At 42.0% G+C, this 18849-nt stretch overlaps 1 protein-coding gene across 2 annotated transcripts in view; it reads left to right on the top strand.

The window, feature by feature from the left end:
• Positions 1–14036, top strand: part of LOC132392397 (protein FAM3B-like) — a 44715-nt gene extending 30679 nt beyond the window's left edge. The window contains exons 4-8 of one of the 2 annotated variants that reach the window (XM_059966223.1): positions 321–379; positions 1738–1788; positions 7849–7936; positions 10454–10586; positions 13698–14036. In XM_059966223.1, the coding sequence (XP_059822206.1) occupies positions 321–379; positions 1738–1788; positions 7849–7936; positions 10454–10586; positions 13698–13793 (427 nt within the window). In that variant the 3' untranslated portion in view covers positions 13794–14036. Of the gene's footprint in view, positions 1–320; positions 380–1737; positions 1789–7827; positions 7937–10453; positions 10587–13697 lie in introns of both variants that reach the window. The other variant, XM_059966222.1, reaches the window with a different exon arrangement.
• Positions 14037–18849: the final 4813 nt, after the last annotated feature.

Genomic DNA, 18849 nt, shown 5'->3' with positions numbered 1-18849 from the left:
TGGATGATGTGCATTTTGAAGCACGGACATCATTGGCCCAAGACCCTGTTCTGTGTGGTACCTGCATCAAAAGTTTGTGAGATCTTAGTTCTTGGGACCACAGGGGAAGGACTAATCAGATCGCACCTGTACCCTTCTGAGTTTAGAAGAATGAGAGGTGATTTCACTAAAGCATACAAACATCATCATTTGAACTTTATGATAGTATGAAAGTCATTAGCTGTAATGGACTTTAAGGTGTTCAAAGAGTGAAGTAAAATGTTACATAAATTCAGTATATTATTTCTAATGAATTCACTTTTGAATGTGTTCTTAACCAGACTCTTGGGTGGTGAGAAGAATAATTATGGCAGGGGCATGAATATTGCCATTGTGGAAGGTGAGTTGTCATTAGGCTGAATTAAACTAAAAAACAGCAATGTGATTTAGTATGTATCATAGATGTTCAAGATTGTTTATTCACGATTTAAGATTGTTTAATGTAATTTCCAGTACACAAGTGTAAAGAAGAATGAAATAATTGCAACACAAAAAAAACATTAAGATAAAGACCACAAGAATAAGAATAACAGAATTAATATAAATACATAAGATAGCTTATATAGATAGATTAATCGTATGTCCATAAAGTAAAGCTAAGCACAGGAGTGTCTGTGCATAGGGTGGCTGGCAGGAAATGATAAATTAGTGGTGGTTGGGGGTGTGAAGAGGTGAGTTAGTGGGTAGAGGTGTTGATCAGCTTATTGCTTAGGGAAAGTAACTGTTCTTGAGTCTTGTGATCCTGGCGTGGATGCTACTGATTGTAGGTTCTTCCCTAATGAGAATGTGTCAAACAGTCTCCGAACAGGGTGGGTGGGTGATGTTACTGGCCCTTTCTTAACACCATTCTGTATATATATCCTTAATGGCAGGTGGTCTGGTGCCAGTGATGCAGTGGGGAGATTGGACTACCCTTTGTAGAGCCTTCTTGTTCACTGCAATACAGTTTCTATACCAGGCAATGATGTAGCATGTCAGGATGCTCTCTATTGTGAAATCAACATGAGTATAGATGTGCACAGTCCAGCTCTCTTCAGCCTCCCCAGAAGTTGGTGAGATTTCCTGATTGTATGCAGTTTGTCCTGGGAACATGAGAGGTTGTGCAAAATGTGCAATCCCAGTTTGAAACTGTTCAGTTTCCACTGCTCTGCCACTGATGTAAAGAAGGATGTCAGTGATGCAAATTCTCCTGAAGTTGATAACTGTCTCCATTGCCTTCTTGTTATTGAAGAAGAAGCTATTTGCCTAGCACAAGGTCTCGAGCTCTTTTACCTCCTCTGTAGGCCGTCTCATCATCATTGGTGTTGAGCCTCACCACTGTCGTGTCTTGGGCAAATTTGACATTGTCATAACTCGGGTGATTAGTCATGTGTGGGCAGAGTGTACAGCAGTCGGCTCAGCTCACAACCCATATTGAGGGTGATAGGGAGGGAGGAGCGGTCGTGCATCTTGACTGTCTTAGAGCTGAAGTAAAAGCACGAATCATTCAATCATTTGTAAGTGAACCCAGGCTTGCTTCTTGGCTCCCATTACCTGACAAAAAGAGCTGCACTTAATCGGGAATTACAGATAGCAAAGAGCGGCAATCAAGGTCAGAGTATTTAAGGAAGAAGTCATTGACCTCTTTTACATACAGAGTTATTTGAAAGCAGTTTTCTTAATAAATTAACCATTTCTCTTCACATTTCTCCTTGCCAGCCAAGACAGGGAAGTACATAAGGTCTGGTACTTTTGACCTCTGCGAAGGAGGTAAGAAAAACAATTAAATCCAGCTTTCCTTTCTCTTCTCCATAACTTCCTTATCAGATTCCATGTGTGATAGGTAGTCTTCCCTTTATGATTCACCCACTTGTCTGAAGTCCTTTGGCAGAAGAACCACAAGATCTCTGGAAAAATAACTCTAGTGGTATAAGATCATAAGACATTGGAGCAGAGGTATGCTATTTGGCCCATCGGCCATTCCATCATGGCTGATATATTATCCCTCTCCTGCCTTCTCCCCTTAACCTTTGACTAATCAAGAACCTATTAATCTTTGCTTTAAATATATTCAATGACTTGGCTTCCACAGATTCACCACCCTCTGGCTAAAGAAATTCCTCCTCATCTCTGTTCTAAATGGGCACTCTTGCATTCTGAGGCTGCACCCTCTGGCCTTAAACATTGCCACTACAGGAAACATCCTCTCCACGTCCACTCGATGTAAGCATTTCAATATTTGACAGTATATAAACTGATCTCTCAGAAATTCTACAGATTTTCATTCATAATAATAACCCGAGGAAAAATGTCCTTGGAAATTCACATGCATCAAGTGGGACTACTGACAAACAGCCCCTCCATCATGTCAGTGGTGTAGCATCTACTCCGGCATCAACAGTTGCCACCTTATAACTAAAACTTTCATTAGTTAACCCATAGTATCTTTCTTATATACTGTAATAAATTTCAAAAGATTTGGATTCATTATAATATACAGTACTGTGCAAAAGTCTTTGGCACATATATAATATAAAAAAACTAGGGTACCTAAAACTTTTGTGCAGTACTGTATTTGTCATCGTGGAGCAGAAAGCGAGTTTGCAAATCTGATGTGAGCAAAGGATTTTGGGAATGGTGAGGGTGGAGCACCATGGAACAGGTGACAGAGATGAAATTCCATGGGTGGGGCATAGGAGGGTGGCAAAGGTGCAGGTACGCCCAGGCCTGAGTCATCAGGCAAGGACATTTGATTCTGAAGAATGGTTTATTGATCATTACAGAATGTCTCACTGGTGCTTCCTGCTCCTTCCCCTTTTCCCAAATATGATTTCCCTCTCCATGCCCCCTTCCCACTTTCAGTCTACAAGAGACCTACATCAGAATCATGTTTATCATCACTTACTAAAGTCATGAAATTTGTGTTCATAAAGTTAATATAGTACTGTGCCAATGCCTTAGGCACCCTAGCTATATATAAGTGCCAAGGACACTTGCACAGGATTGTATGAGGTCATATATGTGCTCGGCACGATGTATGCAGAAAGGATGTCTTCTTTTGAGGAATAATCTAGAACTTGTGTTCGCTGCTCTTTTTTAAAAAGAAAAGACTTCGTAAAGCATTGTTCAGACTGCATTTGGAGTATTGTGAGTAGTCTTAGGCTCCATATCTAAGGAAGGATGTGCTGGCATTGGAGAAGGTCCAGAGCAGGTTTACAAGAATAATCCCAGGAACTTAAGAGTTAATATATGAAGGGTGTTTGATGGCTCTGTGACTGTACTCAGTGGTGTTTAGAAGAATGAGGGGGAATCTCACTGAAACCTTTTGAATATTGAAAGGCCTTAGCTAGAGTGGACGTGAAGGGGTCGTTTCCAATAGTGAGAGTGTCTAGGACCAGAGGGCACAGCCTGAGAATACAAGGACATCTCTTTGGAACAGAGATGAGGAAGAATTTCTTTAGCTAGTCAGTGGTGAATGTGGAATCCATTGGCACAGACAAATGTGGAGGCTAAGTATTTAACACAAAGGTTAATAGGTTCTTCATTTAATAAGGCTGTCAAAGGTTATAGAGAGAAGGCAGGAGAATGGGGTTGAGAGGGTTAATAAATCAGTCATGATGGAATGGCAGAACAGAGTTGATGGGCCAAATGGCCTAATTTCTGCTCCATGTCTTATGATCTTAATGGTTTATGATCTAAAAATAAAGTTACCTTTTAACTGAGCAATAAGGTGGATTCCTTTTCTTCGAGGTTTGAAATTCTTTTGCATTTTCTTTAATGTGTTATTCAGGCAGTGTCTTTGACTATTTTTATGGCAGAGGTAGACAGATTCTTGATAAGCAAGGGGATGAAGTGCTACCAGGGAAATTAGTCCAATGCAGAACAGATGGACTGAGGAGCAAAAGTAATTGATTCCACTACCCACTTGGCAAACGGTCTTTTCCAGAAGTTCCTTTCTGGGCTATTAAAACAAAAACTTAACAAAACTTTAAAAGTTTCCTTCCCCAGTCAATTAATCTGATCAACTATTACAGCATATTCATGCTCTTTTCTCACTGCTGCCATCAGCAAGTAGGTAAAGGAGCTTCAGGATTCACACCACCATGTTCAGGAATAGTTACTACTCCTCAGCCATCAGGCTCTTGAACCAGAGGGGATAACTTAATTCAACTTCACTTGCCCCATCATTGAAATGTTCCCACAACCTGTGGATTCAAACTTTCAAGGGCTCTTCATCTCATGTTCTTGATATTTGTTGCTTATGAATGTATTATTATTCTTTCTTTTTGTATTTGCAAGATGGTGCAGTGTTTCATTGATTCTATTATATTACTATTATAGATTTATTTATCGAGTGATCACAAGAAAATGAATCTCAAGGTTGTATAGGGTGACATCCAGTCATGATGACACCTGCGTACAATGCTCCCACGGTCGACATCTTCTGTATAGCTCCTGAAACCACATATTTCACTTCTGTCATGTCTTTTACATTTGCTTTTCATCTTGAATGTGCTTCTGGAACTGTCGGAGCCAGTGATTTGCAGTTTGGTGATCGTTCGGGTGTCTCAGCGCTCTGCAGTCTCTGGGAGGATGCCAACAGGCAGAGGCAGCACGCGTGAGCCTCACAGCAAGAAAGCTGCAGGACAGGGCACGAGCCAATGTTCAACTCCATTTTGGCAATTAAAGCTTCCATTGTTCGCCAATTAAAGCGACAAGGGAGATTGAAACATTGAGGTGAATGCGGAAGGTGAGTGTAGGCTGCCTGCCTTTTGGTCGCTGGGGGGATTGCTCTGCTGCCGGAGAGCGGAGACTGCCTTTTGATTGCTGGTGGGATCACTCTGCTGCTGGAGAGGGGAGACTGCCTTTTGATCGATGGGGGATCACTCTGCTGCGGAGAGGGGAGACTGCCTTTTGATCGCTGGTGGGATCGCTCTGCTGCTGGAGAGGGGAGACTGCCTTTTGATCGATGGGGGATCACTCTGCTGCGGAGAGGGGAGACTGCCTTTTGATCGCTGGTGGGATCGCTCTGCTGCTGGAGAGGGGAGACTGCCTTTTGATCACTGGTGGATCACTCTGCTATCAGAGAAGGGAGACTGCCTTTTGATCGCTGGGGGATCACTCTGCTGCTGGAGAAGGGACACTTCCTTTTGATCACCAGTGGATCACTCTGCTATCAGAGAAGGGAGACTGCCTTTTGATCGCTGGGGGGATCACTCTGCTGCTGGAGAGGGGAGAGCCTGCCACTGTGCCTGGAGAATGTTACCCAGGTTTTCTGTGTTTTCAATATGGACTCGGACTATGGACTTTTTTGTATTCTGTGATTTTTCGCCCTATTTTTCTCGTTTTTTTGAGTGTAGGGAGGGGAATTTAGGGGTCAATGTGCCTGTTGCACTTTGTTTTGTATTTTTGTGTAGGGAGGAAGGATTTGAGAGTTGATGATCATGCTGCCATTCATTTCAAAAAGAATTCAAAGAAGAAGAAGAATTTCAAAGTTGTATACTTTGATAATAAGCGAACTTTTGAACATATAAATTTACTTCAAACTTCTTAGTTCACCCTCTCCACTTCCCTCTATCTATTACACCCAACACTTTAAACCACTTTTTATAATGTTGTTTACATTCTCAATATGTGGTGGTATTTATGAATTTCTGTACATTTTGTACCATATCAAGCCGGCTGGTGGTGTAGTGGCTTCAGCACTGGACTTCAAGGTGAGTGGTCCCGCGTTTGAATCCGGCTGGCTCCTTGCACGCTTTCCTTCGTGCTGGGATAGCAACTCGGCCTTGAGAAAAACACAGACAAAATGCTAAAGAAAGGGCAAAGTAACCAGCTGATGCACCACAAGGCATGGAGAGGAATAACATTATTCCAATCCATTGTTTAACTTTTTTTTAAACATAATTCTTTATCATTATAATTGTTGAATGTTGTTTTTTTTTGTTGCATGCCACACCCTGACCTAAACACCACAGCAAATTCCCAATACATGTAAATGTATATGGTGAATAAATTTGGTCCTTGATCCCTGATCATTGAAAGTGCCGGCATAGGTAGACAGGTGGTGAAGATAGCTTTTGGCTCTCTCTCAATCACAGGGCAGACATTGAATATTGATGTTGGGATGTTATGTTGCAGTTGTGCAAGGTGTTGGTGAAACCACATTCAGGGTGTTGTCTTCAATTTTATTCATTCAGCTGGAAAGAATGCAGAAAAGATTTAACAGGCTGTTGCCAGTATACAAGGGACTGAGTTACAGAAGTTCAGCAGGCTAGGCTTTATTCACGAGTGTAAGAGAATGAGGTGTGATATATAAAATCATGAGGGTCATTAATAGGTCGAACGCATAGCACAAGGTCAGGGATTCCAGAACTGCAGTCTTTTTTATTTTATTCTATGGAAATAGATTAGTGTGATCTGGAATAAACCAAATGAAAGGTTGATGAAACCAGAACTTAAAAGGAAATTAGGTGATCGCTTCTTTTCTTCTGGAGAAAGACCAGAATGGTGGACTTAATTTAAGTAGCTTTTTCAAAGGGTTAACACAGGAAAAGGGGTTAAATGGCTGCCTTTTGCACTTCATGATTCGACTGGAAACCATTCTTATGACTTACAAAAAAGCTGCTCACTTGGCAAGTCTTTCATTCCTGAAATCATTTTTGTGAACCTCCTCTGGACCTTCTCTAATGTCAGCTCATCCTTTCAAGGGGCCCAGAACTGCTCACAATACTCTAAGTGAGGCCTCACCAGTGCTTTATAAAGCCTCAACATTATATCCTTGCTTTTATATTCTAATCCTCTTGAAATGAATGCTGACATCATATTTGCTTCCCTTGCAACCGACTCAACCTGCCAGTTAACCTTGAGGGAATCCTGCACAAGGATTCACAAGTCCCTTTGCACCTCAGATTTTTGAATTTTCTGCCTGTTTAGAAAAAAGTCTGTACTTTTATTCCTTCTACCAAAGTGCATGACCATGCACTTCCCAGCACTATATTCCATCTGCCACTTCTCGACCTGAAACGTTGACTGCTTCTTTCAACGGATGCTGCCCGACCTGCTGAGTTCATCCTGCTTTTTTGTACATCTTGATTTGACCACAGCATCTGCAGTGTACTTTGTGTTTACCATTCTTATGACTGACTGGTTTGGAAGGCCAATTGTACATTGAGGGTGTGGAATTGGTCTCAAGTTTAGTCCAGGTTTATCAAAGAACTGAGATTTCACAGTTATTGTTGCAATTTTTATCTGCTGCCAGCCCACAAGATAATAAGCAACAAATCTAAACTAGGGGTGTGTTGAAGTCACAAGAGATTCTGAGGATGCCAGGAATCTTGAGCAACATGCACAAAATGCTGGAGGAAATCAGCCGGTCAAGCAGCACCTACGGAGGGAAATAAAAAGTCAACATTTCGGGGCCAAAACCCTTTGTTGGGACTCAGGAATGTGTTGAGTTATAGACTGGGAATAAGATTGATTCAGATGTTGCCAATCCATTTCACAGTCCTCACCCACACCTGAACTTGCTCTTCATCAAATGCATTGCTAACTGCTTTATGAGATGCTCTTCATTTCCCATTTTGTACAGTTCTGTTGTCTTGTGCTTGTACAGTATTGTATTATTACTGTGTATACTATCTGCTCTAAGATTGAAGTGAACGAGGAATTTCATTGCACCCTGAGATTAATTTTTATGACAGCAAATTCATCTCATCCATCCTCTGCTATCTCGGGCATTGAACTATATTAGGACCAAGCTTTGCTTTGCCTTTCCAGTGCTTGCTGATGTTTTAACTGAATTTGTAGCTTCTTTCATCTTACTGGCAGATAATTCAGGGCGCATGATTGAATTTCTCGAAAAAGCCCCAGAAGGTTCGCTTATCTTCATGGCAACATTTGATGACAGTTATAGCAGGTGAGTGTAACTAAACCCTGCCGTGTGTATGTGGAGTCATCGGGGCGCTGTCACGACAAGCTTTTTGCACTGATCTTTTTGGTGATTGCTCATCATACGGCGTATCTTGGGCATCTGAAACCTGGCAGAGTGCATCCAGGATTTTTTTTAACGAGGTCAAGATTCTAGCTCGGCACTCAACCCACGTATGGATGGAGAGTGTGTAAGGGAGCTGACCGGATTCAAACTCAGGACCTCTTGCCCCGAAGTCCAGCACTGGTGCCACTATGCCGTGTGATTAAGTTAAAGAATAAAGCTGTGATCAGTGTGACCCATTGATATGCTCCATAATAATTGACAAATCCTGACCCACTACACATTCTAATCCCAAGTGTGCTTTCGTCAGTAAAAAAGAAATATGCCTGAAATAAACAGGATTTCCATACCCAAGGAAAAGTTGGCCTCTGCAGCTTAGAGTAAATATAGTGTATTTGTTTTATGCATAGATACAAAACAGTAACAGGCCCTTCTGGCCCAAAAGACCCACACCACCCATTTACTCCCATGTGACCAATTAACTGTCTAACCCATACCTTTTGGAATGTGGGAGGAAACCCACAGGATAACCGGGAGGACATACATACTCCTTGCAGACAGCGGCAGGATTTGAGCCTGGGTTGCTGGCACTGGAATATTATTACACTAACCATTACTTTACCATGCCACTCTATTGATTCACTGGATTTGGAACTAAACAACCTATGAAGTGGAATTATCCCAGCTGAGGGAGAGAAGAACTGTTGTATTTGTGTTGAAGGAAGAGATTTCAAAGGAGTGTTAACAGGGATAGCTATAGAAAAGCCAGTTTCCCAAGCTGGGCAGACCAAAACAAATGCCTGAATCCTGAAGAAGGGTCTCGACCCAAAACATTGACTGTACTCTTTTCCATAGATGCTGCCTGGCCTGCTGCGTTTCTCCAGGATTTTGTGTGTGTTGTCTGTATCCATGCTGGGGCCCCACTGCTCTTCCTCTGCCACTGATCACGTCACTAACCCCCACTCTCCCCATCTCACGCACAACCTCCAAACCCCTCACCCTCCACTTGCTCCTCTGAATGTCCTTCTCCTACCACCACCTCACCTCCAGTGAGCTCTCCAATTAACTGCCCCCTTCTGATCCTGACCTAACCCCTGCTGTGTCTTTACCAGCCTCTCTGGTGCAGAACTCTCTGTCCTCAGTGGAGACCTCATCTTAGTAGCTCTGATCCCACACTTTAATGGTTTCCAGGCCAGCCATGATGTTCAATCTTTTTGCATTCCTCAGGCAATCTGCCTACTCCTTTGGTAAGAAGTCCCTAACTCTATTATTTATTCAGGGATACAGCACATTAACAGGCCCTTCTGGCCCAATGAGCCCACACAGCTCTATTACACCCATATGTCCAATTAAGCTACTGTCTTCAGAATGTGAGAGGAAACTGGAGTACCCAGGGGAAAACCCACTCAGTCACGGGAAGAATGTACAAGCTCCTTACAGACAAGCAGTGGGAATTGAACCTGACTGGCTGGTGTTAAAACATTACGCTAACTGCTACACTAATGCTGCCCTGATAACTCACTCCCCCATCTCCAACTCTCTTTTTTTCTCTAGGATAACCCCCTTCTGTCCTTTTACCCTCTCTTATCCACTTCATTTCCAATCCAGACTCCATCTCTCCCAGAAACTAAAGGACTTGGCCTTGAGATAGTGGAAAACTGAGTTGCAGAGAAATTTTATTAAGAGATTGTAAATCTTAGGAATTTTCTGTTCCAATTGTTCAATCATTGACTGTATTCAAGACTGACATTCTTAGATTATTGGGCACTGTGGAAATCAGGGGTTGGAAGATGAGAGGGAAAGTGATGCAATTGACTGTAGTCTTGTGGAATGGTGGAACAGCGTCAAAGGTTATCTGAGTTATTCTTGTACGTTCTGATTTTGAGATTTTCCTACTGTATTCCTTCTCAGATAGTGCTTTACTAAAATACATCTTTAAAGCAGTTTGAAAATGAATAATCACAGCATGAAGTAGTCAGGTAAAAATTATAAGAGGCAAAGGATGAGTGTACAGTCAGAGATCTATTCCCAGGGCGTAAGTGGATAATACAAGGGCACATGATTATAAGATGATTGTGGGAAAGTATAGATGTGGGAGAGATGTCAGAGGTATGTTTTTGTACAATGTATAGCAGATGTGTGGAATGCCCTGCCAGGTGTGCTGATACAGGCAGATGCTTTAGAGACATTAAAGAAACCCTTGGATAGATACATGCTTGATATAAAAATGCAGAGCTACGAGGGAGGGAAGAGTTAAATTTCTCTAAGAGTAGGTTTAAAAAGTCACTACTATATTGTAGGCTGAAGGGCCTGTATTGTGCTGTAATGTTCTATGCTCTAAAAATCTTGAAAAGTCATATTTTGTTCTTAAGAAGACAATTAGTTACTTTCTACTCATACTGTATTTATAATTGAATAACTGCCTTTCCTGCTTATTCCAAGGATGACAGAAGATGCCAAGAAATACATTGAGGGGCTGGGCAGCAAGGAAATCCGGAAAATGGCTTTCCGGGGTAACTGGGTCTTTGTTGGCACCAAAGGATTCACACTGCCAAAGGACTATGAAAGGGAAAAGGTTGGTCACTTCAAGCATTATGCAACCCTTCAAAAGGGAAGTGTTCTCATTTCTAATTATTTCTGTACACAGGGTTAGGGCTAAAGTGGAATCTTCTCTGAGTGAAGAGCTATGATAACCTCCTCTGCAGCTTTTCACATCACTCCGGAAATTCAACTGAGCATGTCCTTTCATGAGCCACGTGAACCATTTCTGAATCAGCCCTACTTCAAATTACATTGTTCATCATGCAGCACCCAAAAAGTAGCATTACTAGCCACAGATGCCCTGGAGATGTCCTAGAGGAACTTTTGAGGATTTTGGGCCCTTACTGGATAGAGTATGAATGAGGGGAGCATCTCACTGAAACCAACCAAATACTAAAAGGTCTGGATAGAATGGATGTGGAGATGTTTTCATTTGCAGGAAAGTCTAAGACAAGGGTTGCTAACCGTTTTTATGCCATGGACCCCTGCTATTAACTAAGGGGTCCTTGAACCCCCAAGTTAGGAACCCCTGGTCTAAGAGGGTGCAGCCTCAGAATAAGGAGCTGTTTAAAACTGAAATAAGAGGGATTTCTTCAGCTGGAGGATGAATCCATTGAATTCATTGCCACTGGGGGGCAGTAGAGGCAAAGTTATTAGGTGCATTTAAGCTCGAGATTGATAGGCTGCTGACTGGTAATGGTGAGAAGGCTAGAGAGTAGAGACAAGAAAACCAACAGCTAATACTGAGCCACAACCTCGACAGGCTCAGTGCCATATTGACTGGAAGCTGATGGAGGAATTACTTAAGCAAAGTGAAACATTTCAACAAAGATGTTGAAAGAAATGATAAAATGGCAAACCAAATAAAAGAATGTCTGGAACTGAACTTCAAGATTACTAAAGGTTTGGCTGCTAAAATTGTCCAGTTTATTTCCCCTTTATTAGGAAATGGTTTTAATTGGGAGTTTATCAGATGGCATATAGGAAATGGTTTTCCACTCTTTGGAACGATTCCACAGTGGCCCAGACTCTAAAGGTGAGCAGCTATATTCTGTAGTACTAACAAGTGATCATTTTGAACACTTCAAGCTGGACTCTACTAACAAATCAGCAAGTCTCATTCAGGGAAACACACACTAAATGCTGGAGGAACTCAACTGTCAGGTAGCATCTAGGGAAATAAATAGATAATTGACTTTTTGGGCTGAGACCCTTCATCAGGACTGAGAAGGAAGCGGGAAGATGCCAGAATAAAAATGTGAGAAGAAGGGGAAAAAGGCTAGCTGGAAGGTGATAGGTGAAGCTTGATAGATAGCGAATGCCAAGGGCTGGAGAAGAAGGAATCTGATAAGAAAGGTGAGTGGACCATAGGAGAAAGGGAAGGAGGGTAAGTAATAGGGAGATGAGACAACGTAAAAGGTCAGAGTGTGGAATAAAGGAAACAAGCCCTTTACGTACCCACTTACCAACCAACCAAGCACGCATACAGACAGTACTGAAGCATTCTGTACAGGTGCTGCCTGAGCCACTTTACTGAATATTTCAGCATTTCCTATTCCTAACTCTGACTCCCAGAATTGGTGGAACTTTGGATTCTGGAAAAGGAAATAATCTGTGAAGATACGGTTAATGTTGACTTTGGGTTAGAGGTTACAGCTCAGAGGCATACGGAGGCTGCCAACTGGAATCTATAGTGCAGCATGAAATAGCAAAGAGGAACTTAATTTTAAAGATATAGAGGGGAAGGGTGCAAGTAGTAGAAGTCAATGGAGCCAGTCTTGGGCAGTGTCTAAGCCATGGGATGGGAGGTACATGAATCCTGACCCTGCTACTGCAGATATTTGAAGAGGTGCAAGATGAAACTGGAAGGGTTACTATCACCTCTGTCTGGTGCCCCTCCTGCTTTCCTTTTTTCCCATGGTCCACTCTCCTCTATCAGATTCCACCTTCTTCAGCCCTATACCTATTATGCCTATCACCTCCCAGCTTCTCACTTCACTCCACCACTTACCTTGTCCCTCATCTAAATTCACCTATCACCTCCCAGCTTCTCACTTCACTCCACCACTTACCTTGTCCCTCATCTAAATTCACCTATCACCTCACAGCTTCTCACTTCACTCCACCACTTACCTTGTCCCTCATCTAAATTCACCTATCACCTTCCAGCTTGTACTCCTTCCCATTCTCCACCATCTTACTCTGGCTTTTCCTTTCCAATCACAATGAAGGGTCTCAATCCAAAGTGTCAACTATTTATTCCTCTCCATAGATACTGCCTAACCTGCTAAGTTCCTCCAGAACATTGGGCTGCTCTGAAATTCTAGCATTTGCAGAACCTCTTGTGTTTACTAGTTAAGCAGATACCCAGTCAGGATGTCTAGATTGTTAGGGGAGGGAAAGGAGCCCAAAGGTATTTATTCTGTGGATCATATTAGACCATAAGATATAGCAGCAGAATTAGACCCATTGATTTGACCCTATTTGACCCATTGATTCGCGATCTTTAAAGGATAATGAAAAATGAAAACTGTAATAATATGTAAATACTTTCAAAATCTCTGGACTAAGGGACCTGGCCTCCATCTTAAAACAGGCATAGACCGTGGGGAAAAAGGGAAAGGAGGAGGGGACCAGACTGAGGAGATAGGCAGGAAGCTTACTAGTTTCATCCTGCACCTCTCCACTCAGGCTGGAGGAGCAGCATCTTGTATTTTGTCTGGGTAACCTCCAACCTAATGGCATGATCATCGATTTCTCAAACTTCCAGTAATGGCTCCCTCCTCCCCATTCACCATTCTTGCTTCTCTCTCTCTCTCACCTTATCTCTTTACCTGCCCATCACCTCCCTCTGGTGCTCCCCCCCTTTCCCTTTCTTCCATGGTCTTCTGTCCTCTCACTTTTTCAGTTCTGATTAAAGTTCCTTGATATGAAACAATAAATTTGTTTCTTTTCTTTACACTTGGACTTTACCTGAGTGCGTCCATCATTTTCTGTTTTTGTTTTAAAGGAAAGCTGGGTAATTCTGAGGGAATAACGATTGAAGGATTGGATTTCTCTTCCTCTTTGTCAGGATGAGGGACCAGGGAGGAAGAGAATTCATACTTCTATATCAAAACATTTTTTTCCCTTTGTGTTTGGACAGATTATCAACTGTCAGAAAGTGAAGAATAAATACAGTGTGTGGCCATCGGAAATCCAGATTCTTGGCTGCTTTTCACCAAAGACAGACTACCTATAGGAGACATCCTTGGCCTCTCAGCCTGGACAGAGCCTGGCTCAGTTCCTGTGTCAGGCTCAGCTGAACTGTCTGCTCCATTCACTGCAGCAGTTTGCAAACTGCCAAAGGAAACAACAGCAGGCTGAACAATATATTAACAATCAGTTAGCTTGTAAAAGAAATGAAAGTAAAACTGTATCAAGAATATAATTTTAACCATATAAAATAATATTAAAAACATTTCAACGTACCCCATCATTTAGTTTGCATGCCATGCTACCAGATCTCTGGGTGTGTCAGAATTAAAATTGCCATTCAGTTCTCTGAGTTGCTCAAATCTGTGACACAGTCAGATTTTCTCACAAGGAAATTGATGGTCCCACAAACAAACTGGGTCTCACTCTTCACCAGCTGCTGATCTTATTGCTCACAGGTATGACGTTTCTGAAATAAATTGAATAATAGTGAAGCACAAATAGAATTTTTGGAAGGATTTCTGAGAGTAAGGTCAGTGCTCTGGTTGAGCAATCTAGATTACTTCATTTCCCGCCTCAAAGGGACATCTCTGTACTTTCAGTGCTGGGCTCAGCTCCAGCTTGAGCCAGCCAGAGTTCTTGGAGGTGATAATATTGCAGCACTTTGGAAGTCCCGACAGCTGTTACCTAATATCTGAAGAACTTAAATAAAGCCAATCTTGTAGATTTCTCTTGTTTTATCAGGTGTACATTGAAACATACAGTGAAATGCATCTTTATGTCAATGACCAACGCAATCCGAGGATGTGCTGGCGAGCAGTACATAATTATAACCATGCTTCTGGTGCTAACAGAGCATGGCCACAACTAACCCTGACCTACATGTCTTTGGAATATGGAAAGAAACTGGAGCAGCCAAAGGAATCCCACACAGTCAAGGGAAAACACACAAACTCCTCACAGACAGCAGTGAGAAGGGCACTCCAGTCTTCTGATCACTAGTGCTGTAAAGCATTACACTGCCTGCTAACTGCTACATGCCACCCGCTAGTGTACAAAAAACAAGCTACGCCACTGAGTTTGAAAAATGACTTACTTTACAAAAATAATTACGCTAACAAGAAGTATGGACTTAGTCAAAAAGAAAGCTGCTGTGGAAAATGCCAACAGTGTCAGGAGGAGGTGGATTAACTTCAACACATTTGTAGTTTGAACAAACAGGAAATAAGGAAATAATACCAGAGATAGTGTCACAACTGCAGAAAAGGAGGAAGACATAGAGGGATTGTCTACAGAGTCTCTGTGGGTGCAAGTTAGAAACAGGAAGGTGTCAATAACTACTGGGTGTTTTTTATAGACCACCCAATAGTAATAGAGACATTGAGGAGCAGATAGGGAAATAGATTCTGGAACGGTGTAATAATAACGTTTGTCGTAACGGGAGATTTTAATTTCCCCGATATTGATTGGCATATCCCTAAAGTGAGGGGTTTAGATGGGGTGGAGTTTGTGAGGTGTGTTCAGGAAGGGTTCTTGACACAATATGTAGATAAGCCTACAAGAGGAGAGAATGTACTTGATTTGGTATTGGGAAACAAACCTGGTCAGGTGTCAGGTCTTTCAGTGGGAGAGCATTGTATCTCCTTTATGATAGCATTAGAGAGGGATAGGAACAGACAAGTTAGGAAAGCATTTAATTGGAGTAAGGAGTATTACTTAAGGGGTATTTAATTGAAGCAATCAGACGGGAACTTGGAAGCATAAATCGGGAGCAGATGTTCTCCGGGAAATGTATGGCAGAAATGTAGCAAATGTTCAGGAGATATTTGAGTGGCATTCTGCATAGGTATGGTCCAATGAGACAGAGATAGGATGGTGGGGTACAGGAACCATGGTGTACAAAGGCTGTTATAAATCTATCAAGAAGAAATGAAAAGCTCATGAAAGGTTCAAAAAACTAGGTAATGATAGAGATCTGGAAAATTATAAGGCTAGCAGGAAGAAGATTAAGAATGAAATTAGTAGAGCCAGTGGGGGCCATGAGAAGGCCTTGGCGAGCAGGATTAAGGAAAACCTCAAGGCATTCTACAAGTATGTGACGAGCAAGAGGATAAGACGTGACAGAATAGGACCAAACAAGTGGAAAAATGTTTTTGGAACCAGAGGAGGTAGCGGAGGTACTTAATGAATACTTTGCTTCAGTATTCACTATGGAAGAGGACCTTGGTGATTGTAGGGATGACTTGCAATTGACTGAAAAGCTTGATCATATAGATGTAACTCATACTTCAGCTTGCAGCTTCATATAGGGATGATAGACCCCAGCCCGGCCAAACTTAAGAAATCTCATTTGGGTGGATGCTGTGAGGTGTGTCCCCTGTTACAAATCAGCACCCCAAAATAACAAACAGTATACAATATGCAATTAAACGACTAAGTTTTACAATTTTTACTTTGATTATATGGCTAGTAAAGAAAATGAAAAAAAAGAAAAAGGCCCAATCTTATGAAATGGCCTATTATGCAAAGTTGGAGGTCAGTGATAAGCCGGTCGTCCACCATCGACTTCGTCTGACCCTCGCTCCAAGTCCACTCCATCCAGTGGTCTACCAACTCTCTCCATTCCCATCTTCTCTCCTCATCTTTCCCTGGCCAAAGACCACAAAAATCTCTCTTCCAGAATCACAAGAAAGAACAACAGCATTCCAAACCCCTTATCTCTAGTCATGAGCCAAACATTGCAGCTACAGAGAAACCATTACATTAACAGTGAAACCTTACAGCATGTTACATAGACATTAAGGATGAGGATGTTCTGGAGCTTTTGGGAAGCATCAAGTTGGGTAAGTCAGCAAGACTGGACAAGATTTACCCCAGGCTAATGTGGGAGGCAAGAGAGGAGATTGCTGAACCTTTGGCGATGACCTTTGCATTATCAATGGGAATGGGAGCAGTTACAGAGGATTGGAGGGTTGCAGATATTGTTCCCTTATTCAAGAAAGGGAGTAGATATAGCCCAGGAAATCATAGTCCAGTGAGTCTTACTTCAGTGGTTGGTAAGTTGATGGAGAAGATCCTGAGAGACAGGATATATAAACATTTGGAGAGGCATAATATGATTAAGAATAGTCAGCATAGCTTTGTCAAAGGCAGGTCATGCCTTAAGAGACTGATTGAATTTTTTGAGAATGTGACTCAACACATTGATGAAGGCAGAGCAGTTGATGTAGTGTATATCGATTTCAGCAAGGCATTTGATAAGGTACCCCATGCAAAGCTTATTGAGAAAGCAAGGAAGCATGGGATCCAAGAGGACCTTGCTTTGTGGATCCAGAACTGGCTTGCCCACAGAAGAGAATGAATGGTTGTAGACGGGTCATATTCTGTACGGACGTTGGTGACCTGTGGTGTTTCTCAGGGATATGTTCTGGGAAACCCTTCTCCATGATTTTCATAAATGACCTGGATGAGGAAGTAAAGGGATGGGTTAGTAAATTTGATGATGACACAAAGGTTGGGGGTGTTGTGGATAGTATGATGGGCTGTCAGAGGTTACAGCGGGACATCAATAGGATGCAAAACTGGGCTGAAGTGGCAGATGGAGTTCAACTCAGATGTATGTGGTGTTTCATTTTGGTAGATCAAATATGATGGCAAAATAAAGTATTAATGGTAAGACTCTTAACAGTGTGGAGGATCAGTGGGATCTTGGGGTCCAAGTCCATAGGACACTCAAAGCTGCTGCACAGGTTGATTGTGTGGTTAAGAAGGTGTGTTGGCCTTCATCAGCCATGGGATTGAGTTCAAGAACTGAGAGGTAATGTTCCAACTATATAGGACCTAGTCAGATCCCACTTGGAATACTGTGCTCTGCTCTGGTCACTTCGCTACAGGATGGATGTGGAAACCATAAAAAGGGTGCAGAGGAGATTTACAAGGATGTTGCCTGGATTGCGGAGCATGCCCTACAAGAATAGGTTGAATGAGGTTGGCCTTTTCGCCTTGGAGTGACAGAGGATGAGAGGTGACCTGACAGAGGTGATGAGAGGCATTGATCGTGTGGATAGTCAGGGGCTTTTTCCCATGGCTGAAATGGCTAACATGAGAGGGCAGAGTTGTAAGGTGCTTGGCAGAAGGTACAGAGGAGATGTCAGGGGTATTTTTTATGCAGAGAGTGGTGAGTGCATAGAATGGGCTGCCGGCGACGGTGGTGGAGGTGGATACGATAGGGTCTTTTAAGAAACTCTTGGATAGGTACATGGAGCTTAGAAAAATAGAGGGCTATGGGTAACCCTAGGTAATTTCTAAAGTAAGTATATGTTCGGCACAGCATTGTGGGCCAAAGGACCTGTATTGTGCTGTAGGTGTTCTATGTTCAAATAAAAATAATTCTCAAATTTCTGTTTGCTGATGATGCAAAATTAAATGGGATGGTGAATAAGGTGAAAGATGCAAAGAGATTTTAAGGGGATAATTGTATCTGGTCTTTCATAAAGATGAGGACCTCAGTGAGACCATATCTGGACTATTGAACACATTTTTCTCTCTACCTTCAGAGAATTGAATGAAAATTCAGAGATGGTGAGTTTGATGTATAACCAGAGGATGTGTAGACTGGAACTGTATTATATAAAGATTAGAAGAATGACAGGAAATTGCATTGAAGCCTCCAGAATTTTTACAAGGTTTGACCATCCAGAAGCAGGAAAGATGTTGCTCTTGACTGAGGAGTCAGAACCAGAATAAAGGATAAGCCATTTGGCACCTAGATGACGAAAATTTTCTTCTTCAAAGAATTCTCTGCCGTTGAGGATCATGGAGGCTTAGTCATTAAGTATATTTAGAACATTAGGGGAAAGAATCCTTTGTAGGGCTGCAATTAAAAACTTATCATCCATAAAGGTAAAAGCTGAGATTTCACTAACTCCACTAGAACTTTGTGTGGTAATTTAGATAAAGCACCATCAACTGTGTTTTGTTTTGAAGAGCAATACTTGAATGGTGTAACCACACATTTCACCCACATGATAACAGATTAGCATATTGACTTTAAAATTCACTGTTGCTTTGTCTTTATTAGTCATCAGCTCAAAGGTAGCCCT

The sequence above is a fragment of the Hypanus sabinus genome, chromosome 4 (genome assembly GCF_030144855.1).
Source record: "Hypanus sabinus isolate sHypSab1 chromosome 4, sHypSab1.hap1, whole genome shotgun sequence".
NCBI lineage: Eukaryota > Metazoa > Chordata > Chondrichthyes > Myliobatiformes > Dasyatidae > Hypanus > Hypanus sabinus.
Note: the sequence above shows the minus strand (reverse complement) of the source record. Positions and strands in the feature narration are given on the sequence as shown.